At 39.6% G+C, this 24529-nt stretch overlaps 1 protein-coding gene across 9 annotated transcripts in view; it reads right to left on the minus strand.

Annotated features, from left to right (window-relative positions):
- Positions 1–1341: 1341 nt before the first annotated feature.
- Positions 1342–24529, minus strand: part of PLCH1 (phospholipase C eta 1) — an 86356-nt gene continuing 63168 nt past the window's right edge. For 6 of the 9 annotated variants that reach the window (XM_080410165.1, XM_080410166.1, XM_080410169.1 and 3 more), the window contains 13 exons: positions 24174–24281; positions 21814–21975; positions 19059–19130; positions 16163–16257; positions 15372–15469; positions 13737–13916; positions 13536–13643; positions 12460–12584; positions 11918–12002; positions 10999–11145; positions 10520–10599; positions 7658–8018; positions 1342–4595 (listed from right to left, as the gene is read on the minus strand). In XM_080410165.1, the coding sequence (XP_080266291.1) occupies positions 2494–4595; positions 7658–8018; positions 10520–10599; positions 10999–11145; positions 11918–12002; positions 12460–12584; positions 13536–13643; positions 13737–13916; positions 15372–15469; positions 16163–16257; positions 19059–19130; positions 21814–21975; positions 24174–24281 (3723 nt within the window). In that variant the 3' untranslated portion in view covers positions 1342–2493. Of the gene's footprint in view, positions 4596–4896; positions 4926–7657; positions 8019–8492; positions 8553–10519; positions 10600–10998; positions 11146–11917; positions 12003–12459; positions 12585–13535; positions 13644–13736; positions 13917–15371; positions 15470–16162; positions 16258–19058; positions 19131–21813; positions 21976–24173; positions 24282–24529 lie in introns of all 9 variants that reach the window. The other 3 variants (XM_080410172.1, XM_080410171.1, XM_080410167.1) reach the window with 3 other exon arrangements.

Consider the following 24529-nt stretch of genomic DNA (forward strand, 5'->3'; position numbering starts at 1 on the left):
TCCATTTCTGAATCCAACCTAACAAAATTAAAGTTCTGCAGACTAAAAACTTCTCTCTTATAACATTACCTTTGCCAACAGACATAAAAACCCTGTTTTATCAGTTTTCCATGTCCAGGTCTAGAAACTGCCCTACAGATTATTCAAGAGCAGAAATTAATGGCAGTTGACATAAGTACTCTCTGCACTCTCAGCCATGCTAGATCACAAGACATTAGAACATCTTGAATATCTGACTCAAGTTCTTCCAGGCTCATAGTATTCTAGCACTGAATAGTTAGAAGGTTTTAGCACACATGCTACAGCACCAAAAAAACCCTTGTGCAAACAAAACAGATTTTGAATCTAGTGAGACAAAAAAAACAACCCAAAACACTAAGTCCAGTGAGACAGATAAAACACTGAGTCAGATGCTCCTTTGACTTGAGTCTACACTATAGAAATCCTGCCCTATTTCACTATTCAAATTTCACACAAAGAACTGTCTCCATCCAAATTAACTTCTAAAATTAAGAGGAAAGAGTAAGAGATTAAGTCAAAAGAGACAACTGTAATAATCTGTTCTGACCTCCTGCATACACCATACAATTTTTCTATATTAATTCCAATTAAAGCTAGAAACAACCTTCAAGTCAAGATTAGTTTTTTCATGTCCTGCAATGCTTAACTACAAGGCACTTTGTATGACAGTTATTTCTAAAGAATTTATAGGTATCTGAATAGTGTGTGAGCATCTGTGGCACAGAGATTCAGTGGAGCAGATCACACCCTGTGCACATTCACTTTTTCACTTCAAAACTGCCTCTAAACTACCACAGCAGACAAGCTAGAGGCAAGTCCAAGTTGAAACCATATCCCCTCCAGGACAGCTCTGACAGTACAAGGCACAGAGATTCTGAAATTTCCTGAAGTTAGAGGTGACTTCAGTCACACCTTCCAAATTGTATCAAAAGTACTGAGAGAGAAATTCAGGTCCAAAGCTTAAGGGATTACACCAGTATCTTGTTCTGTTCCTCCATGGAAAAATGATTTTTATTTAGAAAATAAACTGTTCTCTCCCAAGCGATTGAAAGAACAGCCAGTTGCATCTGTTAGACCCTTAATGGAACAAAATGGGAGTACGCAGGCAGTTAGACACTCAATAAACATGACTTTCTATCCAGAAAAGCAAAAGAGCTCAGCTGCAGGTTTCTAGCTAAGAACCATTACCATCATGTGAAGTTTTTTCCCTTTCTGAAACCTTATTGCAAGCTCAACACAAGACAGATGTCTGCAATCACTCACTACTGTTAGTTTAAGCACAATTGTATTTGCTACAGTTTCAGTAAACATGTAACCAAGCACTTAAAAATCTATTTTAATGATGTTTTCAATAATAATAATAATACTCTGCATTACAAAAGAAAGAGGTAAAAGGTACGTCTTTTACATATAAGAAGAAACTTAGCACAAAGGCAAAGAATTTCTTAAAACCAAGATAAAGCTACGTTGTTCCCTACTGGGAAGCATCAGATGTTTGAGATTACTCACTTAATTCACTTTCAGCCTTCATAGAAAAAGATGAAGATGGACAGTCAAAATAGTTACTCTACCACATCAGCTTTAAATATTCCACTGGCTGTCAACAATGTAGCAATAAAATTACAAATATACAGGGAACAGATCTGCTACTGCACTGAAGCTACACACACAATCAATAGCAAAAATACATAACAAAATATGCAGAAATAGTTTTCCATTCATAAATGCAAAATTACTCCCACATTCCACTCTGTTCAGAAATCAGCATTCAACACGGTGACCAAAACAGGAAGACAATTGTTGTTATGCTTCATAGAACAGGCAGACGACAAACCTACGCATTACTCGCGATTTTGGACTAATCCTAATTCTACAAATTGTTTGCTGTAGAATCATAGTTCATACATGGAAACATGTAAAATTAATATTAACGATTAAGTACAATCACAGAAAAACAATGATGCTAATGAAGGGTCTTCTCATTCCGAGGCTGCTGTTTGCTGGGCAGAACGAGTCCCAGTTCAGCAGTCTAACCCCGAGGACATTACCAATAACCGAAAGCACTATGCTTAGTAGAATTTGCACAAAAGGCCAAAAGTGATCACTAAAAATGTTTTTCCAAACAGTAGGACAGGACATCAGGAAAACAGAATACTATTGCATTCACTGCAATGTTAGGCTTTTGAGCACAGCATTACAAATATAAACCACTACAAATGCTTACTGTGTGCAGATAGTCCCCAGACTACTTCACTTTATAATTTCTAAATCAAAGTAACTTGTACATAAGGATGGTGCATGATTTCTGTTTACATAAGCTTTGACAGGAAAGGGCACATTAAATCACAACTGAATCACTAGCATGAAACTGCATTTCTAAATAATTCAAACCCTCAAAACATTATTTCTTGCTAAAAATCCTTCATTTCAATGAAACAGTTTGTAAACTTTGAAGATGTACATTTATACAATCTACAGTCTCAGCAGGAAGTAGATTTCAGGCTTATCATCATTATTGGGTTCCAGCTGCAGAACCGAATTGCGTGCGTATAACTGGTCGCTACAGCCGTAGTGCAAAGCAGCGCACGCACCCTCCGGCATTCCTCGGCCCTCCGCGTCCTCCCCAGCGAAGCCACTCAGATACCTGGCTATGTACGAGCCTGTTGAGTGCCTGTTGATAACGTGAGGAGGTGCTGAGGGCTTGTTCCGAAAGACGACCCCTGCTATGCTGCTTGTGTTAGAAGATATTTGCTTGCTGGCGGCCTCCTGCCTCTCCTTGGCACGGCTGGCTATATTCCGCACTCTGCTCTGGCTTCTGGAGGAGAGTTTTCTGACCAGCGCTTTTGGGCAGTCTTCATCAATCTGCCTGGAGTACAGCGTTTGACGGCTGTCTTCCTGGTCCAGGGACACCAGCTTCCTCAGCTGCTCTGTCAGAGCATCCGTAGAATGTGGTCTCATATTCTTCATAGCAGCAAGTTTCTTGTCTCTCATGCCTGATGAGATAAAGCTCCTACTTATGTATTGATACTTACTTTCAAAATTGCAGGAAATATCCTCTGATGTCAAGTCACCAAGACTTTTGGATTTGCAAGGGCTAGTCTGCTTGATGGCTGAATGAGGTGGGAAAGCCAAAGCCTTTTTGAGCACAGGTGAGCGTACGTTGATCTGGGATCTCTCGGAGTTACACATTATATTTTTCTGCTTATCTGAATGATGATGACACAAAAAGCCAACATTTTCACACACTGGGAAAGGGAGCTGACTCCCTGCAGTCCTGAAGTTATCCGAGTAGTCCAGGGCAGCAGCACAAAGCTCAACAGTTGTGCTGTCCCCAGAGGTCCTCTCACCACCATGCCCAGCGTCCTGCTTTTGCCTCAGTTTCAAAGGGGAAGCCAACTGACTCATGTCTTCCCTTTTGTACTCACATGCAGTTACCAAGAGATCTTGAGAATCCCCATCTACTTCTAGGAGACTGCTGCTTTCTGAATTTTCACCAGTGAGAGGGTCAAGTGACTCCTCAAAGATGAGGCTCTGGGAAGCAAAAGAACTGGCAGACTCAGGGGCTTCCCAGCCCGTTCCAGATTTTACTCCACATTTTCTTTTAGGATTTGCATTTAGCAAAAAGAGAGATGAAGGACAAGGAGAACTAGGCAAGTTATTTTCTGTACTATTTAATTTCTTGCAAAGTAATTCACTGTGGGTCTTACATTCAGAAGCTGGTGTAAGAGTTGCCTCATGGATAACGGTGTACACAGAATACTCCGCAGTCTCAGGGCTCGAGAACATGGTAGTGTCTGGAGTTGAGAACAAAGGGGATTTGGTGGATTTTGTGGTAGAAGGGTTGTGCTTATAGGGACTGCTAAGATCCACAGTAAGCATGTGTGGGTGTGTAGCCATCATACTGAAGGTGTGGCTGCTTGTGCCACAGAGGCTTGAGACTGCAGTAAGATCAGTTTGGTCATCTGTGACATCAAACTGTCCGATCAGAGCAGAGACAGCACTATCCATCTCACTCTCATTCGCTAAAGAAACTTCATCTATAAGGCGAGAAATGTCACTGTCTTGCATGGTTAAAGTGGAGTGCAAATCAGGAGCAACAGAGCAAATGGTAGAAGAAATATCTGTCAAAGAAAGAGGTGCTACGGTACTTTTCCTGATGATGCCGTACTTGTGATTTTCCATCTCTACTTTTTGAGAAAGGGAAGTCCCCACAAGAGTTACTTCCTCAGACCCTTTTTCGTCATCTTCCTTTTTATTGTTTGCACAGTTTTTGTCGTGTGTTTTTTCTGTGGAAAGCTCAAAATCGGAGTCCTGCATTATGGGGACAGTTTCATCAGAATGATTATTTTCTTCATAGTCTACGAGGTGATTTGTTTCAGCTACACCAGTTGCAAAAACTAAATTTTCAGGTTGCTCCCGCAGAGGTGGTACTAGAGAGTCAACTGTAGTCTCCTTCTGTTCATTCTCCTTAAACCGAGATGCCAAATTTGAAGTATTTGATGTTTTCTCAGAACATGGAAAAACAGATTCTTTTGAGTTTGTTTCAGTCTCATTTGTGTTGCCATCACTGTTGGCTGAATTAAATAAGAAACATATTAGTTGCATACAAAACTGTGTTCTGGTTATTAACAACTATTTTGTCCTTAGACAGACAAATGGAGAACGCAAAATTAGGTACAGTTGTGACAGAACTTAATTATGGGGTTGTGCAGGTTCAGTACAAATTATCTGAGTGATATGAATAAATGGAAAAATACAACTGCAGGCACTTCATTGAAACTTCCTTTGAATGTCTATTACATCAAGCACATGATGTAATACTTGTTGCAAATAATGTTAATGAGGTACCATATCATAGCTTGCACATGGTATTACCTTCAGCTGTGTTCCTATTCAGATTTGTACTATAAAGCAGCATGGCAATAAAGACAGAACAAAACAGCTCTGTTAAAAAACATAATACTTTGAAACAAGAGGCATGCTTAAAAGAGCTGAGTAAAAATCATCAAGTAGGTGGACTCCAGACTCTGTTATACATGTAGTTATTGTAAAATGTTACAATTTCAGGATTTCATTTTTGATCTTCTACCAGCATGCTGCATTCATGAGAGAAACATTTTTGTTTCCTTGAAAAATACACATCAGATATTTTTTCCACCCAATCTTCTTACTTGTCTTTATATGCCAAATCCAAGCTCCGTGGCTCACTCCTTTGGAGCTTTTAATTAAGCAGGGACTATAGAAGTGTGGCATAACATACACTGTTCCTAACATTTGCTAGAAGTCAGGTATCCCAGGAAAAACAAGAGAAGCCCTGATCATTCACTAGCAGTGACTGAAACCCCTTGGTGGAGTAAGAACTGTTTCTAATGAATATAGCTTTAAATGCTGATCTCCAAAATCTGAGAAGTTCCCCAAAGTTTCCAGTGCTCCTAGATAAGGATAGAAAAGATGTACATTTCTTTGATTCTAGACTTTTTCTTTTCTATAAAGAACACAGGAGAAAACTGACAGCACACTGTCCACCTGCATAATTCCACTTGAGGATATATGTTCAGCCATAATGTTTTAGCAAGAAAGATCTCTGTTGGACAGCCAGCCCTTTCCATTCCTCACTGCATCCTGCAATAACAAACACTTCACCTGATTAGTGCCTCCCTGAGGGTGACGCCACCTCCAAGTCTAAAATATTTGAGCTAAACTTACTTCCTGAGAAAACCCCAGCATATTCCATATGTGCACAAGGCTGCGTTGTACCTTTTCTTACCGTGACTCAAAGTAAGTTCTCCCACAAAAAAAGGGCCCAGGTTGCTTTTCTCTGAGCCTACCACTAAGTCGTGGATGGCCCTGCAGCACAGAGAAGGGAAAAGGTCCCTTGGGGACAGGAGAGGACTCCATCTGGAATTCCATCTTCACATCTCTCTTCTTTATGTTTAAAGGTGGCCAGTTCTCTTCCACAGGGGTTATGGAGCAAGGCTTACAGTCTCTAATGGACAGGATCTAGTCCTCCCATAGCTAGAAGAGGCAGGATTCATTCCCTGTGACAGCTTTTTAGGTCATCTCACCAGGACCTGTGTGTTCTGCAAAGGTTACTCTGCTGTAAGTGAATACCTGTGACCTCCAAAAAGCGTAGAATTTTCTTCTAAAATAATTTTGTGTCTTTGCCTGTAGCATCTTTAGGAAGAACTATTTAAGAAATGATTACGTCTGTTGTGACGAATGGCTGAGCTATATCACCTTCACAGGCTTATTTAGAAGATCTTTCAATTTAAAAAACACCATTTCAGAGGTAACTCCCTTTACTAGTTCCTGTCTACACTTTCTTCTCAGGGTGGTAGAAAAAAAAAAAAAATTGGTTTGATTTTGCTTGCTGTTTCTCCTAAGTCACTTCTCTTACAAGGCGATGTGCAGATTATCTGTTCCTTCAAAGCCACTAATATGAGCTGCTAATAGAACAAAGGTGGCTTAACAACACATCCTTAATCTGTGCCTGGTAGTTCTGTTTTAGGGTGGCTCCTGTGGCTGCTGGAAGCTGCTGCTCCGTAGATGAAAATATTTGGAGAAGAGCAGCATTTCTATCATCCACCCCCAGCCAAGAGAGGTTTCTCAGTGTGTTCCCTGCATCTTACTGAGCAAGACAGACAGTGCTGCTGGCTGTCCCGCGCCAGCTGAGGACGAGCCCTGCGGGACCAACTGCAGAAACACTGTGCTGTCAGAACTGACCAGAAGCTGAGGATCTGGCTAGCCCTGCAGCCCCATGGGGACAGCTTGTGTGAGTGCACTTGCTCTTCCCAAGCAAACAAAAAACAGCCTCAAAAAGCAGTATAGACACTCTAGGCTAGGGACAAGCTCAGGGTGGAGACAGCAGGTCTAATGAATTACAGCCATTGTATTCAAAGCTTCCTAGACTTATTTAGATATTCCAGTAAATCAGGTATTAGGCAGGCCAAACACATTGACTTTGCTGTAGTCACAGGAATAACTGAATTTCAAAACCAGGATTATTATTACTGAATACACTTAGAAAAAAAACTATTTTAAGAAATTTTACTGCATATCAATAATATAAGGCCAAAATTTCATCCTAACACATGCTTTCCACATAAATTAAACAAAGTAAGTAACCTAGGTTGAGGATAACACCAAGACTGTTGGATACGACAAAATTTGACCTACTTTTGCCACTTTTACATCTATTAGAAAGTCTGCATTAGTCTTTACACACACCATTTCCAAAAACACAGGCTGTATGCTGTTCTTCCTCCTTGAAAATGGGGAGAGAAAATCCACCATGCCAGCAGCCCTCTTTCAATAAGTAAACAGACAGTAGCAAACTAGAAATTGATGAAGCGTGATTGAAGGCTGGCTCTTAAATTATAAAAAGAAATTTGGCAAGTGTCCTTTTAAGAGCACTTCCAGAAATTACTGTAATTCATTTGCCTAGTTTGCAGAGTAGACAGCTCTCCAGGGTGTCCTTTATCAAAGAGTTTAAGAAGCTATTGAAATACTGCAGTCTTAGGGATATGTAACTATTATGCGAGTTGAATAAAGCTACTTGCATAAAGACTGCAGAACTAAGCCTTTTCACGGACTGTTTCCACTTACTACACCAAAAGTAATTTTGGAAGCATCTTACCAGATGCATTTTCTTTTCCTTTGGCATCTTGGGCAGTTTCATCTGCTGGGCACGGTAGTCCTACAAGAAGATATTTGTCCATGGGCATAGAAGCAGGACGTGTTTGCAAACTCCGGCTTGTACGCCTTACAACTCCTTCTTTGTCCTTCAGGTCTGTTGGTTCAGATGCACTGTCTTTAATTTCAGTAGCTTCAAGAAAACCCATCTTACTTTTCTTTCTACCTTTTGCTGGTGCACTGGCTGTGCGCCGGAGAATTCGATCACCAATAGATCGCTTCCGTACATAATGCCCACTGGTTTCAGCAGAATTGTGCTTCAGGTTCTTGTTAAACAACCCTCTGAGTCCTATCAGCTGCTTATTCTGAAAGGACAAGGATAACCAGGGTTTCAAATGAGCTCTGACTGTTATATAATGAGTACAATGAAAAGGGCTGCTTTCAGAGTATTTATGAACGATGAAGACAAAGTTTAAAAATGCAGCAAAGCAAAAATTCACACCAAGCAATTCACATCTACTCTGACCAAGGAACTATCAGCATAGGTCTCCATGAATTCATGCATGTCTGTATTTCTCCTGATTAGGATGGCAGCCTGCCACAATTACAAAAGCGGTTTGCTCAAAGTCTCCTAATCAGAGATGACAAGACTGTAAGTGTACTGCAGTGACAGGCTACACATTAACTTGGAGTTTTATGCATGGGCTTCATCAAAGCAATATTCAAATGTTTCAGAGTCTGAATGAAGAATGATGTAAGTTTGGTAGTTGCAGATCATGCGATTAAGAACCATTTGAAAAATCTGTGCCAAGTGCAAAGTGCATGCTAATGAAGTCTACCTTTGTGGCTCCTAGAAAGTGCAATATTGTGTAACTGGGATTGAGGATTAAAGGGCTCCACTGAAAGGCAAAAAACATGCAAATACATTTGGCTAATGTTTGCAAGACTGTGATACAAGCAAATGAGGTTATAGCACATCAGCTGTAAATACAACTCTAGAGCAAATAATTTAAAACTATGTATTAGTCTAATGTAAGTATCTCTCACAAACTTGACCAGATATCCTCACTTACAAGGATGCAAATGTATAAAAAAGGCTGAATGCACATTAGAAACAATAACACAGCCCATCATTAAGGCAAGCACTAGATGAACAGACTAAGTGATGCAATAATCAAATCTCAACAGGTCTTCACCCCTGCTTCCTTTTGTCCTCCCTGTGAAACTACTCTTTACGATTTTTCTTGAGCATAATTCTTCTTTGAAGAGCACATGAGCCAAGAGCAACAGCTGAACAAGCTCCCCTACAGGCTATCACCAAAACTGTACATGATTTCACACACATAGCCAGATGTGTGCAGATCTAGGTATATATTGCAGGTGCATTCCAAGCTGTTTACTGCTGCTTTTCTTTTTACACTGATTTAAGAGTAATGAAGTCTACCCTGAATACTAAAAGCTTCTCTTTGTGCTCAGAACATGCACAGGTCTGATTTGGTCAACACTGTTCACAACCTCGCTGCTGTCCTCCCTGGCAGGAGGAACACTGGTCGAGACAAGAGCAGAGGAGTACATTGAGACACTGGTCCCCGCACTGAGACAGGGATGCTGAAAGTGAGACAGATAGCTAAATGGTTTACAGAGCCATCATTAGATCATTCAGTGATCTAATGGGATCAGTGAAGGTAAAGGCAGTGGAGTTAAGTGAGGATCTAGACTATACAAAATCTCAGCCCGTAGGCCTCATTTACATTACCTTCTACCCCTGTTCCACTGAACTTCCCTTGGGTGCTCACAGAACTGTGGTTTTACATATTCAACATGACATTGTCTGCATCTACTCTCAGAAGGCAGAAGGACTGAGGTCTAACTGTTCTTTTCAACCTACACATTTCATAAAGGTGGGGCGTGTGTGTGTGTGTTTTTCTCTTTTTCTAAATCACTACAAAGGGTTATTTTATTTTAGCATCCTGTTGAACATGGCCTTAATTTCTTTGTGCTAGTTGCTCATGAAGGCATTTGAAGCAGAAATGCAGAGAAAAAGCACTGTGCTTTCACTACCGTTTTAAAATTAGTAATCTTGCAGAAAAGCAAAAAGGTATACACTAAAACCTAAAAGATTTAAAGCCTAAATTAGCTGCTAAAAATAGCTTGTCAAATACCATGTTTTGGTGCAGTTACAGTTCTCAAGACTTACTTCTAAGATAAAATTAGTTTGACTCAATAAATATACTTACTGTACATAGATGTGATAATTACTAGGTGCTAACTTACGAACATTCATAAGTACACGCACGCTAAGACTAGAGTAACAGTATGTTATGCACTCCTTGCTGATCACCTGCAAGGAACCCACACGCACACTACAAGCTACACCCTTCTGCGTCCTGAGCACTCCGACAGAAGCATGCCTGTGCTTTATTGGGGTATCTCAGCTGGAGAGACCCAAGTGTTTTACTGGACATGGGTGTGCTGTGAGCGGGTATCCTGGCTCAGTGCTCCTCAGAGAAAACACTACGAATAAGGAATTGCATTTTACTTCCTTGAGCATGCCGATGCTTAGCAGATAACATAGATACTGACATACATATACAGATATGAGTATAAATTAAGACTTCGAGTTGAGGGCAACAGAATCAGCCATTGGGATTTTTCATTGCTGTATGATCTGAATAATTCATTTAGAATTAGCCAGAGAGAACTAGGCACTGCTAACCCAATGTACAAAATGCCACGAACCTAAGCGGTAAGAATCATTTAGAAACCCCACAAATCCTGTGAGGTTCTGTGGTACATTTAAATCCATTTTTATAAGAAGAATGAAACTAAAGAGTCATAAAATAAGCAAATTTCTGGATAGACTTACCTTTCCATAGATCTCATTAATTATTATATGAACAAATATGGATGCTTCTGTCAGTCCTTCTAAATACACATGACGATAACCTAGTAAAACAAAAATATTGCACCACAAATAATCAACAGTTTGCATTTTATGTGTAACTGGCAACAACTATCTATAACAGTGAAATACATACAGTAAGCCACCTTTTATGCCTTTAGTAAAACTTAGGTTCTCACAGGTTTTCCAACCCCCCAGTATAAATGCCTCCAAGTTATAAATAAAACACCAGTAGTAATTCCCAAAAGCACAGACATCCAAACTCCTTCAAGTAACGGTGAATATACCTTGCTAAGATACCAGGAGAATTGTCCAAGGTCATTCACGAAGTCCCAGAGATATAAGCGTATATCATATGCCAATAACCTCATCTTAAACTTCAAGTTCAAAGGTGTTTGGTTCTTCAGTTAGTGTTTAAGTCAAGGAAAACAAGTGGGACTAACCAGGCACAAGACTGCTGAAGGCCACAGTTCTTTGTCCAACGAAGTCTCTCCCAATAGGATCGTGGTCCCAAACAAGGAATCGCACCAAAGCTATTTCGGGCATGTGGATGGTAAAAGTGAGTGTTTCCTCCCAAACAGGATTAAATCCTGTAAAACAAACAGAACAGAAATTTTGGAAAACAATTCCATAGCAAGCGCTAGCCTCAGTTTTCATGATGCATAGCAAGAGGTATAAGAAACAAGTAGTCCAAATACACATATGAAAACTCATTACTTATTGCTTATCTAGATCTAGGCGCTCTCAATCTCCATCATGTAAGTAATTAAAAGTGAGAGATCTGTCTCTTGGACTGCTTTTACAGAAAAATAATTCTGGCTGGGTAGCTGGCAGGGATACCAAGGCAAGTTGTTGTTTTGCAGAACTATGGTAGGGTAAAGACAGACCAAACCAAATAGGAACTACCTTTTTTCCCCTCCATGGTTTTCCAGCAGCCTATGACAACTGACGGCCCCTTCTCCTGCTGCAACAGGCTACCCCGCTCTGTTATTTATCTCCTTCCCATGAAGGCTGAGGTAGCAGTTAAACTCCATAGGACATGATTCGTTTTCGTTGCATTTGAAGTTATACATGTATATTTTATATACATTAAAAAAAAATAATTGGAACTTCTGCATAAAGGATATTTAAGCACAATCCAGGAGAAAGATACTGTAGTGAAGAGTTCTTGTCCTTCACCTCTTCCTTGTCTGTCTCTGCATACCAGAAATTGTCCAGAAAACAGAATTTCTTAAATACATTAATTTGATTTTGTCAGATAAGAAGCCTCGCAATTTAGAAAGTAATAACAGATACCGAATCATTTATAATTACTTAATATTTTACTTTAAGAAGAAGAAGAAATCAGCTAGATTATCTTACCATTGTCATCAACCACCCTGGTCTGATCTTTACAGCAGTCAACAGGCAACCCAATAATTTCCACCTCAACAAAGGGATCTATAATCTATTTTTTAAAAACAAAGCATTTTAAAAGCAAGTCAATGATACAAGTGAAGGTCAATTTTTAAGAAAATTCATGCAGAGAGTTAATTTAAATTCATATGAGAATTCAAAAACCTATGATTCACATGAATCTTCAAGCAGCACTATCACGGGAAATGGTTTAACGAGGTAGAAGTGATGTATGGTTTGTAGTCTCAAGAGCTATGGCCAGCTATGACTAATTTTCAAAAAAAAATGAAGTCACCCTCAAAATACAAAGCAAATCCACTGTTAAACATCATGGGGTTTTGTACCTCACAGGATACAAACTCTGTGAGAAAATGTAGTATTTAGTGACCAAAAGCTTGACAATAACTGGTGTATTTAAATAAGGTGAAAATTTATTTATTTGAGTCACATGCTGTCACGTCACTACAGGACCTCTCATGGAAGCATTTGTTGGTATCAGAATATCTTACCTCTCCTCTGTCTCCTAACATTGAGTCAGGAGGCTTAGGTAGCTGCTGTCCACTGATGATTTTCAGAATAAGCTGCTTTTTAGGACTGGCAGGAAGTGGATCAGCAGAATAGGGGTTGAATGTGCCTGAAAGATGGCAAGGAGTGAGAAATGTAAGGAGAAAGATACACAAAATAAGTATTACCTCCAATGATGCATACATATAGCCAAAATTCAGTCATAAGCAAGTAACAAGAGTATGGAACGGTTGTTCATTAATTTTATAATTTCATTCCAATTTCTTACAACCCTTTTCTAAGCTGAGCAGCCTTTGTTTATGTGATTGTGAGACAGAAAGGACCCCACTAATAGTAAGGTTTTACAAGACTCCTTTGAAAAAAAAAAAAAAAACCAAACCAAAAACCCCCCAAAATTTCTTCTGTAAAGTAGTAGCTTAAAAAAATCAATAGTTATCACCTGGATCAGCACTGTGATCTTGTTTCTTGCACAGCTGCCCAGATGTTAATGAGAACAAGCAGCCAGGCTTGAATAAGGTGCTTCCTGAAGCAGCAGTGCCTGCTTCAAGTACCCAGAACTTCCTCTATTGTTTCTCAAGTACCTTTCAGTCAATGCCACTGCTTCTTATGGCCACGACCAGATCCCAAATCCACAAAATATGGAAGGATTGCCATTGCATAACACTGAAAACTACGGCTCCTGTTTTAACAGTATTCTGAGGAATGAACCAAATCCTTTTAAACATAACCAAGTAATTCCACTAACTTGCTTGAGAGCTGGACCAAGTCCTTGGTCCTGGGCCACTGCATCTTTTTCTACTTTCTTGCAGTTGGCTGTCCTAGGACCCCTTTTTCTGTTTTTAAACATATATTAATAAGATGGAGCCCTCTAAATAGATCTATATAACAGCAAGACATTGCATGCTAGTACTTACATAGTCTAAAGTCTATGAATATATGGAAATATGAGAGATTCTATGTATGTTCTTAATCCCCTTTCTTGCGTCTTCACAACTTCACCATAAAGACACTTTCTGAAAGGCTTGACACTTACAGTAATAAATGTATAGTGGGACATTACCTTTGCACATCTGCTGAGGTTTGAGGACATAACCACAGTTGCCATTTACCCTAAATTTTGCTTCATTTAATTGCATCACGCGTCCCTCAGACTGGTAGTTTAGTGCCACTGTTGAAAGAGATAACTCAAGTGTCATCGATAAAGATATTTACTTAGCAGATACACAAGAACTGGGAAGTAAGTTTTTCACGAAACACCTACCTAACTGGCAACCAACATTCCAGTAAGGTAATGGATTAAAATTGCTGGAGTCAATCCGATAGGCTGATGGATAGATCCTTGTAAGCTGTTTCTGGTTGTAAAGCATAAACTGTTCGGCCTTCTGCTGCACTGCTTGGTGGGCTCTTGTTTCACTGAATGATAGCACATTCCCTGTTGATCCTGTGTGTATTGTTAAATCAACAAACAAGTTATAAAGCAATCTCAGGAGATGGGGGCCTGAACTCAGAGCTCAGTTACATTGATATTAATCAAGGGGAACATGAGATTTAGTCCAAAGTTACAACAATAGATTGTCTTGTCATATGCAAATCATGTACACTGCATAACTGAAGGGCACAATTTCCCCTTCCAGGAGGGTCTTTTGTTCTACCCTCAAGTTTCCAGAAACAAAAGGAAAGCCAAGCAAGAGTTCAAGCTAATTGCTAGGGCCTTTTCTCCTGCAAAACCCCAGACATGGCTGCTATGAGGAATCTATAGAGAAATCTACTAATGACAGCATAATCAAAACTATCTCGCTGAAGAGCTTACAGCCAGGGGAAAGGAGTGTCCAGCAGGGCTCCAATTTTGCTCTTGTCCTTATAACACGTTAATAGCAGCACTCAACCCATTTCTCTCTCACACAAGTTTCTGCAAACTCACCCTTCTCTAAATAATCCAAGCAAACTTTTCCAATTCATAAGTCTTCCCTCCTAGCATTTTCTCACCTTCCGCTGACCCCCTTTGAACAGCCCTCTGGGAGAAAGACTGACCAGAAGACTTTCCTAGGTGAGAGTGCCCAACTTTGAGGGAGCAGTTAGACCAACTCAGCTATATCATCTCTCCATGCCCATCTCTTCAGCTAGCACCAGGAAAGCACTAGATGAAAAGCAGCAGTAGTACTGTGCTCTGAGGAGCAGATCCTCCTTTCCAGAGGCCCACGAGCCATGAGGTGGGTTCAGCAGTACCACCTAACTGCACCCAGACCTGCAGAAAAAGCTGAGCTGTCTCTCAGCTCAGAACAAGACTGGAACTCTACAAGACTATGTTCTTGTAGGATTTCTTAGACTCGTTCCCCACAGTGCTTTCACCCTCCTTAATTTCTCTCATTAAGTTCTATTAAATTAGGAATTAATTTTATAGTAATTACAGAACTTCATACACTGTTTACATATGTTTGGTGACCTTTCCCACAAATTCCTCTACAACTTTCTCAATTTCCATTTTGCTGTAACACATCTAGTGAAACAACTGCACGCTTTCTGAACAAGGATCACATCTATTTATCACAATTCAAATCTACTGCATTACTAAATTTTAAGTAAAATTTATCAAGTTAAATGATGATGACAAATTCTATATAACTGTGAAACCAGGAAACAGTTCTCCTGAAAGCCTAGCTTGTAAAATTGCTACTAAAACATGAATGCCATAAGAAACCATCGGAAAGTATACTTCCTAGGGAAGAAAAAGGTGGTGCTTTACTCTTTCTCCATTGTTAAGTGAAAGGATCAGGTTAAGCTAACTACTCTGCCTTTAAAACATGTTTGAAAAACAGGGGAAACCTTTAAAACACAGACATGTTTCCTATCCAAACAGAAAAATTAAAAAGGCACATGCTTGTGCCAGCAGCCTTACCATCATCTACTATATCCTGGGCCGCCACCGAGTTTGTGTACACCACTAGGTCAGACAGAGCTCGACACAACTTCACCGTTTTTCTTCGACGAGCTAGTCTGTTGAGTTATATTTAATGTATAAAGCAAGTTGGGAATTTTTCAATATTTAAAGCATATTTCAACTTTTCATGAAAAAGGAAATAAACAACTGTGAACAGGAAACCACGTATGGCAAACTTCCTTGGAGAGGGCTCAGAGATGACTGTTCTGCTTGTACCTCTATAGTCACACTACACAAACAAAATGTTTCATTTAAAACATAATGAAATAGCTGCATCATGACTCTTCTCAACAAAAATAAGGCAGGCAGCTTTGAGCTGTATCTGAAAATGGAGCATTTCTGTGATGACAAATGCGTTCTCAATGGCACTTCTTTGATTGCTTTTTCTTTACATTCTCAGATGTAATAAAGTTGGCTGGGCTGTGATGTGCCCTTATTTAGCTTAAACAGTTTTCTTTGAGCACTATTTACAGCATGCAAAATGTAGACTGGCATTTTTCCATTAGAAGAGTATTACTATCACAGTTCTTTTCAGTTTAATGGTAATCGCTATTTGCAACCTATGAAAAGCTATGCAATTAAAATATCAGGCTACAGCAGTCACAGCAAAATATAGCGCAACAAGAGTGTCATAAATGACCTGCTCTTAAGAACAGAGTTCCCTGAGGAAATCACATATAAATATTGATAGCAGCAAACATGCCTATAGCTTTAACTGAGGTGGAGAACTGCAGTGGTTCACAGCTTACCTGTGGAGCTGCCCCATTTCTTTCCCAGAAGAGTTTTGCTGGCTTTCTTCATCATCTGATGCACTATGGTATCTGGATGCTGCCTTCACAGCTTTCTGTTGGGAAAGAATCAAGCACAGCTGTGTCAGTCTATGGGGTGCTTCTATAAATTCACATGACTGTAAATTACCATCAGGTAGGTAAGGAAGCGAGCTGCAGCAGGTTTACAACACAGGACCAGTGTCCTACAAGGATGCAGAATGACCCTGGGGGTTTGACAGCAGGAAACCCTGGCTGGTACGCCAAGTGTTTCCATACATGCGGAGAAGGAAAGCCAACACAAGGCCTGTGCCCTGATCTCTCTCCATCTAACTGCCAGGATCCAAGCCTGCAGCTATGGAGCAGGTTTACCTGCTGGCAGGCAGACAAATCCAAGCCTGGAGAAATTTTTTTCTGCAAACTGGCTGCTCCGTTGCAGCCCCCATGCATTCTGCAGCTTCTGTCCCCTGCTCCCTCCTGGCAAGAGCAGCCAACACTGCTCCTGTCTCCAGTACACTGGGCACTGATCCTGATGAAATTCTAATGTATCATACCAAATTTAACAAATAGTAACACACAGTAGGATCTAAATGTACAGCGCATTGCTTCCACATACCTACGCTTCCCTCCCAGCTTAGAAAATTTTACAAATTCATTTGTGAAGTTGAGAACAGAGCCAGGGAAAAATTTTCAAACATCATCTTTCTGCTGCCATTCAGTTATCCTAAATTATTACAGTATACAGTAAAGAAAATAGCTATGATAAAAAGATTGAAAATCTCAAAAGCACCTTTTTTTCAGAAGTATCTATTATTTAATACAGTTTTCAACTTCAACAACATTACATTTTTTGTAACACTAACTATAGATTCAAGTGAGAATTTCTTTAATTCCCTCTTCATCAAGAGGTAATAATATAACTGAGAGCTCCTTATCCTTTTGCTCATATGGCTAATTGAGCACACAGTTCTTTTCTCCTGTTGTGATACACCAATATTCTACATAATTTAGTTTGCTTTGTTTAGTGCTGATATGAAGTTGACTATGTTGGAAATAATCTACATGGTTCAGTTTTGGAATCTGAAGGTCTGCACTGTGGATGTTTCCTGCAGTTAACTTGCAGAAATTGTTAGCTTTAGTGTCTTTGTCCTCCACTGGCAGTTTTTAAAGAGTTTATATGTGGCACATTTGGCACAAGAGCTGGCTGAAAATGTCACAAGTCAATATCCCTCAGTGGATAATTCTGTATCTGCAAAAATATGAATAGTAACCATCTTTCCCAGGCATCCCTTTACATGGAAAGGCATAAGGGGGAAGTTACTGAATGTTGCTGTTGCCTTACTCTACAATACAATCATTATTTAAAAAAAAATAAAAATAAAAATAAATCTATGTATTCTGTCTTATTTTTTTCAGCAGAGATGAAATGAATGGGCTTTCCAACATGCTACATCAATTAGGATAACTAGTTGAAGTAATTAAATTATTGACATACTTTCCAGCTCTCAGTGCAACCAACAGATTTTAGTTGCCAACTTCTGTCTGTGACATCTCATTCCATAGCATTTGCCTTCCCATCAACAAACATGGGTTACAACGAGATGTGCCCACTATCCTGCACAACAGGTATTTGCAGATCTCAACGCATACCGAGTGAATAATGTGCACTTAGCTAAAGCAGCTGAAATACGACCACTTTAAGCTGTTGTAAGTTTATAATCGAAGTGTAAATATGAGTCCTGGTATTGTTTGCCTAGGGAAATTTTGATGGCGCCTGGCTGGCTTCAGGGCAGATGAGCTGGTGGCTGATTAAGTTCTATGAAGTATTTCGTAATCACTCTTTTTCCTAAACTGCTACTCAGATTATCAATCAGAGTGTGCTCCCTGCTCGGCTGCAGCTTTCACCACAGGCAGCACTGAAGAGGAATACAGGCATCTAGGAGGCTGGGGGCAGAGGAAGCCACTGGTGGCACAGGGACTTGGCTGCAGATCTGCTACATGCCTCTCTCGTGACGAACCAACCTGCTGATTTACTGGCTTGGCATCTAAGTGACTCCCGGAGGAAGGAAGCTTGCAGTTGTATCAGCTCATGCTGAGGCTATGCGTTCCAGAGATCCAAGCCTTCAGGCACCACGGGAGTGTGGAAATAGGGGAGGCAGATGACAGGAACACATTTATCAGGATATGGGAATGGGAGGAAACAGGGGCACAGTGTCCCTTTTGGTGGCCGCTATCTGTACAGCTGTAAAATTGAACCTCACCCTCTATGTTATAGTAGCTCTTGCTTGATTCAACAGAGCCACCACAGTGAAGACCCAGCGAAACAGACAACTTGAACTAGCAGCTACATGAACATAGAAATACTATATGCAAAACCATGAAGAGAAAAACACACTTTTACAAAGCAGGAGCCCAGAGCCAGTACTCAAATCATAGCGGTTCTTTAAAGCAAGAGGAAAGACAGTAAACACTGCACGGCACTGCTCAGGGTATGAAACAGACTAAAACTGGGCCTTGAATGAAACAAACATTGTCAGCTGTGTGGACAGAGCTCTGGAAAACAAGAATACACCAAAGCATTTATCTACATTGCTCTTCTGCTGCTGCAAGTTTGATCAGAAAATCAGCAGTTCCACATCGCTAGTAAAGATAATCTTTTTAGTCGGGCAAGGTTTTTTCCTGAGTCTGCATGATTGTCTTTTACAGGGTTCTCCATACTGCTAGCAACTAACATTCTTCTGAACAGCAAGTGTAATCATGTAGTCTTTCCTCACTGCCCTCATATGCACTAAGCTCGTCTCCAGCAATAAAACATACCCAGAGTCTCTAGAATGCTGTCAGACCTAGAAGAGCAAACTGAGACTCTCATTTTACTTACTTTGTTTTTACCAAAGTTGCCCATTAATGATCGACTATGAGACTTTTTTCCACCTTCTTTTGTGTCCAGGCTCTGTGCAGAGAAAGTGCAAAAAAAAATTTAACTAGATACCTTCAGAAGTATCTTTAGAGAGTCTGCTACAGTCTCTAAAATACAGTTTCAACCTAATATAAGTTCTTGTATGTCACCCTGATTGACTGTTAGAAAAGCACAGTGATAGCAAGTGAGAATAAAAATGATTTAAAGTCTTAAACACAAGATAATCATCTGCAAATATAAATCGAAATCCAAAATCTCATTATAGGACTTTTCTGATTTCTTTAAATACTTGATAGCTTAGCAATCCTCTAACAGTAAGGAAAAATACTAACATTAATACTCAAAGGCAACAAACAACAATGTAGAAAAAAAGTCTAGCAACATCAGGCAAGCAACAACAAAACACAACAGCATCTGAAAGCGTACTTGAAAATAGCCACAAAGGAAACAGTAGGGAGGGGGCGGGGATAATCTCCTAACAGATAAACGTGGACTTTTCATAGGAAGCCTGAAGTATGAGTTTCACATTTATAGCCATGCCCCTAGACATCAGTTTGATAATTCCTGGCAGCATGTAGCTTCTTCTGCCAGAAAAGCACATGCCTTCATCTTCTAAAGGGCAAAACAAAGACCTAAAGGTGCTGAAGACTATTCCCCCAGAGTTTCAGCGAGTACTGTGAACTTCAGTTACTCTGTTCAGTGCTGAGCTGGAGTGGCTATCATGACAATAAGAACACTAGATGGTTTCTTCAGGTCCAAAAAAGTCGACAGCCTTTGTATCTATGTTCAAAGATACGTTCCTAGCTCAGCCTGCAAGTCTCTGTAAAATGCAGAAGACTACCTCAGCAGATAAAGTACTTTTCTCCCTCAGGTAAGAGTGAGAGCTGACAGTTTCAACAGCAAATCCAAACTAGTATCAGGCCTGACTGACAGTACCATACACATTGCCTTTCTCCCTTGCCCTCCCAAGAAATCCACTTGATTATTACTGGAGATTAGTACACAAACTTGCATTGTGAATGCTTTTTTTTTTTTTTTTTTTTTTTAAATAATAGCAAGTTTTTGGGAAAATGAAAGGCACATCAGTAACGAAGCAAGGGAAAATGAGATTTTACCAGCAAAAGCACACTAGAAAAAATACTAGAAAAGAGCTTTACAACACCAAGGCTAGCTAATGAGTTACAGAATTACTAAATCAGCGCAACGTTTAACCATTTAGTTTTCTCCCATCTAAACCAACAGTTTCTATAAATTAATCTTCCAGTTGTTTTAACTTACTATTACTAATTGTTCAGCTCTATACTGCTTAAAACCCTTGAAACCATAGTCACATACAATCAGTCTTCACATAGCAAGGGAAGAGATCTCTGAATGTCCCTTAATAATTTTACAATTAGTCAATTAGAAAATTCTAACATTTAAATTATTACCTGACAGATGTTTGAATAACACACTTGCATTACTGAAGTATTTTCAGTATTCTGGTCACATCAACAATAGGCAATGGGTAATCTGAGACATCATATCCAACACCAACACGTCATGGCAATTTGCATTCTTTCAACAAAACTCCCTACCCCCTGAAATGCTATCTAGGGGCCAGTCATTCTCCAGATACCAGAGGACATACCAAATGTAATTATTCTAACACAAAATACATTGAAATAGCTCATATCTTATCATACGTACCAATATGGGGAGTTTGCTCTCTGAAATCCTGCTTTTCTCATCTCACAAAGGCCAAAGGGAACCAGCAAACTGACTCTGTTCTCATACTGCAAAGTCTGAAAATAACCCTTCTCTGTTGGGTCAGATGGCTTCATCCTTTGCATTCTTACAGCCCCTTCCCACCACAACAGAGCCTTCACCAGACGTCTCAAGCATCAGCACAAGTCAAGTCTGGCTTCAGGCAAAAGTCTCATAGGCCCAACTTCAGAGAAACAGACTGACAAGAGCTATGTAAGCCCTACAGAGTGGGAAGACATGCAGAAAGCAGAGCTACATGTACTTGACCTTTAAAACTACAACGCTTACAGCGTGGACACATCCCCTGTGGAACAATTCACTCTGTATTCTAGCATAACGGGGATTTGCAACCAGTTGAGGTGAAAGTACAGTAAGTGTGGATCCAAGGTACTAACTGCTTATTGATGTATTCAAATTTCCAATACATTTTACTGTCTTACAAGAAGAGTTTGATGTCAAAAGGGAAAAAATCCATACTGTTCTTGATCTAAAAGAGTCTGAAAAAGCAGTCATGAAAAAGCAGAACCTTGCTTCGGGCAGTAAAAGCACAATCCTGTGTTTTAGTGCTGTACAAAACAGCCATCAGCATTAAGGCAGACAACGCTCTGGGTTATTGCGGCCGGTCTTGATAGGACTGAGGCAATAGAAAAAAGGATCTTTCTCCAATAACCTAGACACAAACCAAATTGCTTGACACATGCTTGCAATACTAGTACTTACTGAATTAGTCACTTCTAAGTTTTACAAGGAATAAACCTGATTAGAACTCATTGAAAGAACATATTCTTCACACTTGACCATTGGAATTCACTCCCTTAATATCATCCTGAAATAGTTCCAAGTTTTCATTTGGATAAAACAAACTCAGAACTTGCTCCTAAGTTATCAGCTTCCTCATCTGAAAAATGTACAACATACATTGTGCTGTCTAATACTCAACAGAGCATGTGAAGGGGAAAAACCCACATACCTGCTTCAGGTTAACATTTAAACTCTCATGAGTTGCCTTTAGCAGGGCTCTCACAGTGAAGCTGTCAGGATCTTCCTTGTCCCTGATTTGGGATTCTTTTATCAGAGATTCCAATTTTGTTCTTATGAAAGATTCCACCTGGTGCTCGGTTGCCCCGTTGCTCTGAAAGACATTAAGAAATCCAGTTAAAGTAGATTATGATGTCCATCACTCCTGGGACAGCCTGAGGGAGCATTACACATGCTTCAGGCCACAAAGTGCTGCTAACTTTTCCTTTCTCTGTGCAAGAAAAAGCTTCTTGTGTAATACTGCCTGATTTTGCTTTTTCTATTGGTGGCTTTTACTGCCATTTCCATTTTCCTTTTCTCTTTACTCCTCCTGACAAAACTTACACTGCCTCCCACCAAAGCACACTACCACACAGATCACCCCAGAACCCTGGTGTTAGCTCTTTCATTCAAAACTGTCACAAGTCTGACTTCTCTTTCAAGAAGGCAGCATGAATTTTCAGCCAATGCACTTACACATTTCCTCCAAAATAACAACCTAAGCATCATTAGATTGCTGCTCCAAACAGTAAGAAAGAGGAAGCAATTCCTGTTAACAGCAGTCATACGGACTATACAGGCACAATTACATAAGGCACTTAAAATAAAAATGGATCCTATAGAACAGTGTGCACCTAGCATTCCTCTGCCTGTGGGGCGTGAGAGCTCTCCTGGCACAGGACAGGAAAGCAACTGTTCTGTCCTAACATGTTCCATGCCTAAAGGCATACTGTGTTTTGCACTGGCATTAAGGATGGCCAAATTTTGTCTTAAGTCTTTCTGTTAAAGAAAGCATCGTCTCATCAGAAGTGCTCAAGCCACATTAGTAAATACATAGACTGCTCCTACTGAACAGCACATGACAACACATCAGTCATTACATTGGTTTCAGAACTGGTTCAGCAATCTTATCTTATTACATCCATAATTAAGAGTTATATTCATTCAATACATAATTTTCCCTGAACTTAAACCTGCAGAAGTTTGTACTTGTACTTAAAATAAATCATATTCCTAAAGATTTATGGGATTGGAAGTCTTCAAGCTTCCCCACAAATTAATTAATACCAAATATTTCCGGTTCTGTAGTAAATACTAAGACAAATACAAATTCTGACTTATTGAGCAAGCTGACTGTATCCTGTGCTTCAAGCATACTTCTGTATGAGAGAGACTGTCTTGTGGAACACATGGGTTGAATGACATCAAAGTGCAATTTAACCTCAAATAATTAAGAAATTAATTAATTATGATTCTGTCCAGTAGCATAAAGGGGTGCTAAAGTTTATTGGAAAGGGGGGGGGCAAACCAACCAACCAAGAAAAATCAAATCAGCCCTTCTGTATGGTGTACAAGAATCCCCCAAAGGATGTGGCTGACACTAGCATTTTAGCAGCATCAGGGTAGGGGAAGAACCTGCATAAACATATACTTCCTCTGAACCAGTTCAGATGAGGACTTCTTAAACAGAAGCAAATCCTAAGGTATTCTGAAAAACCTTCAATCGCTAAGAGCAGGCATATACAGACAAACTAAAAACTCAGTATTTAAACCAAAACCAGTTAATGAGAACTAGAGATAAGAACAAGACAAACTCACTGGGCTACATTCAAAAGTAAAGATAAACATTAGTCTTGCTAAATATTAATTTGAATTTGATCTATTCTTTCTGCATCTCCCTAGACAGTATTTTCTTTGTTCAAAAGTTTTAACTGGTGAAGCAAGGCTATCTACTGACTAGAAAAAAACAAAATCAACCACACCTGCTGGATAATGCGTATTAGCATCATATGTCAGTTTCCATTTGTAGCAAAAAACCAATGTGTTAATGAAATTAACAGCAGAAAAATACACAGAGTCTAAAAAATAAAAGGAACAGAAAGCCATCTTCAGTGCCAAAAAATAAGAAATGGAAGGACTGAAAATAAAAAGGTTTCACACCTCAAATTTTTTTTCATTCCATAATTTTCATCTAGCATTTGGTGTAGCAATTCCATCATGCCATTGCTTTGAGTACTACACATTTGTATCTGAAAAAAAGCCTAGCAGGCTTACAATGCTGGCTATTTCAGTCTATTATAACTAAAGTACTTAAATCTGTTATTTATATGATTTAAAAGACAAAGTGTGCATTTCCAAACAAAGTTATCCCATATCTAAAAGTGGAATTATATAACTTCTATATTTAAGGTCCTGACTTAGAAATCAAAGTTAAAAACTCTGATCTGCTAACAACTGTAAGTAGCATGACGGAGTATGCATGTAAGAAATGTACAGATGTAACAATTCTGGGAACTGTGTATATGCACATACATAGCAGGGCTTTAGCTTGCAGTCATCTTCAATTTCATCAGCACTATCCTCATCTGAAACTTCTCCTTCCTCAGCATCTGCTCCAAGACTGTATGGCAACTTTTTACCCTAAAATGAAGAAAAAATACTCACAATAAATGCACACATGGCCAGTGTTTCTCAGTGCAAAGACCAAAATAGCCCATTCCTCAATTATTCCTTATGTAAACTGCAACCAGAGTTCAGAATTTGTTTTCAGAGAGTCTCATGCAAACCTGTTCAAGGACACAGATTATCATAGGTAATATTTTAAGTATTTCTGGAAGAGTTTATTACTGAAAGAACTTTGCAAGCTCTTTCAAGAAAAGCATACTACC

Source organism: Falco punctatus (genome assembly GCF_963210335.1).
Source record: "Falco punctatus genome assembly, chromosome: 13".
In the NCBI taxonomy this organism is placed as follows: Eukaryota; Metazoa; Chordata; class Aves; order Falconiformes; family Falconidae; genus Falco; species Falco punctatus.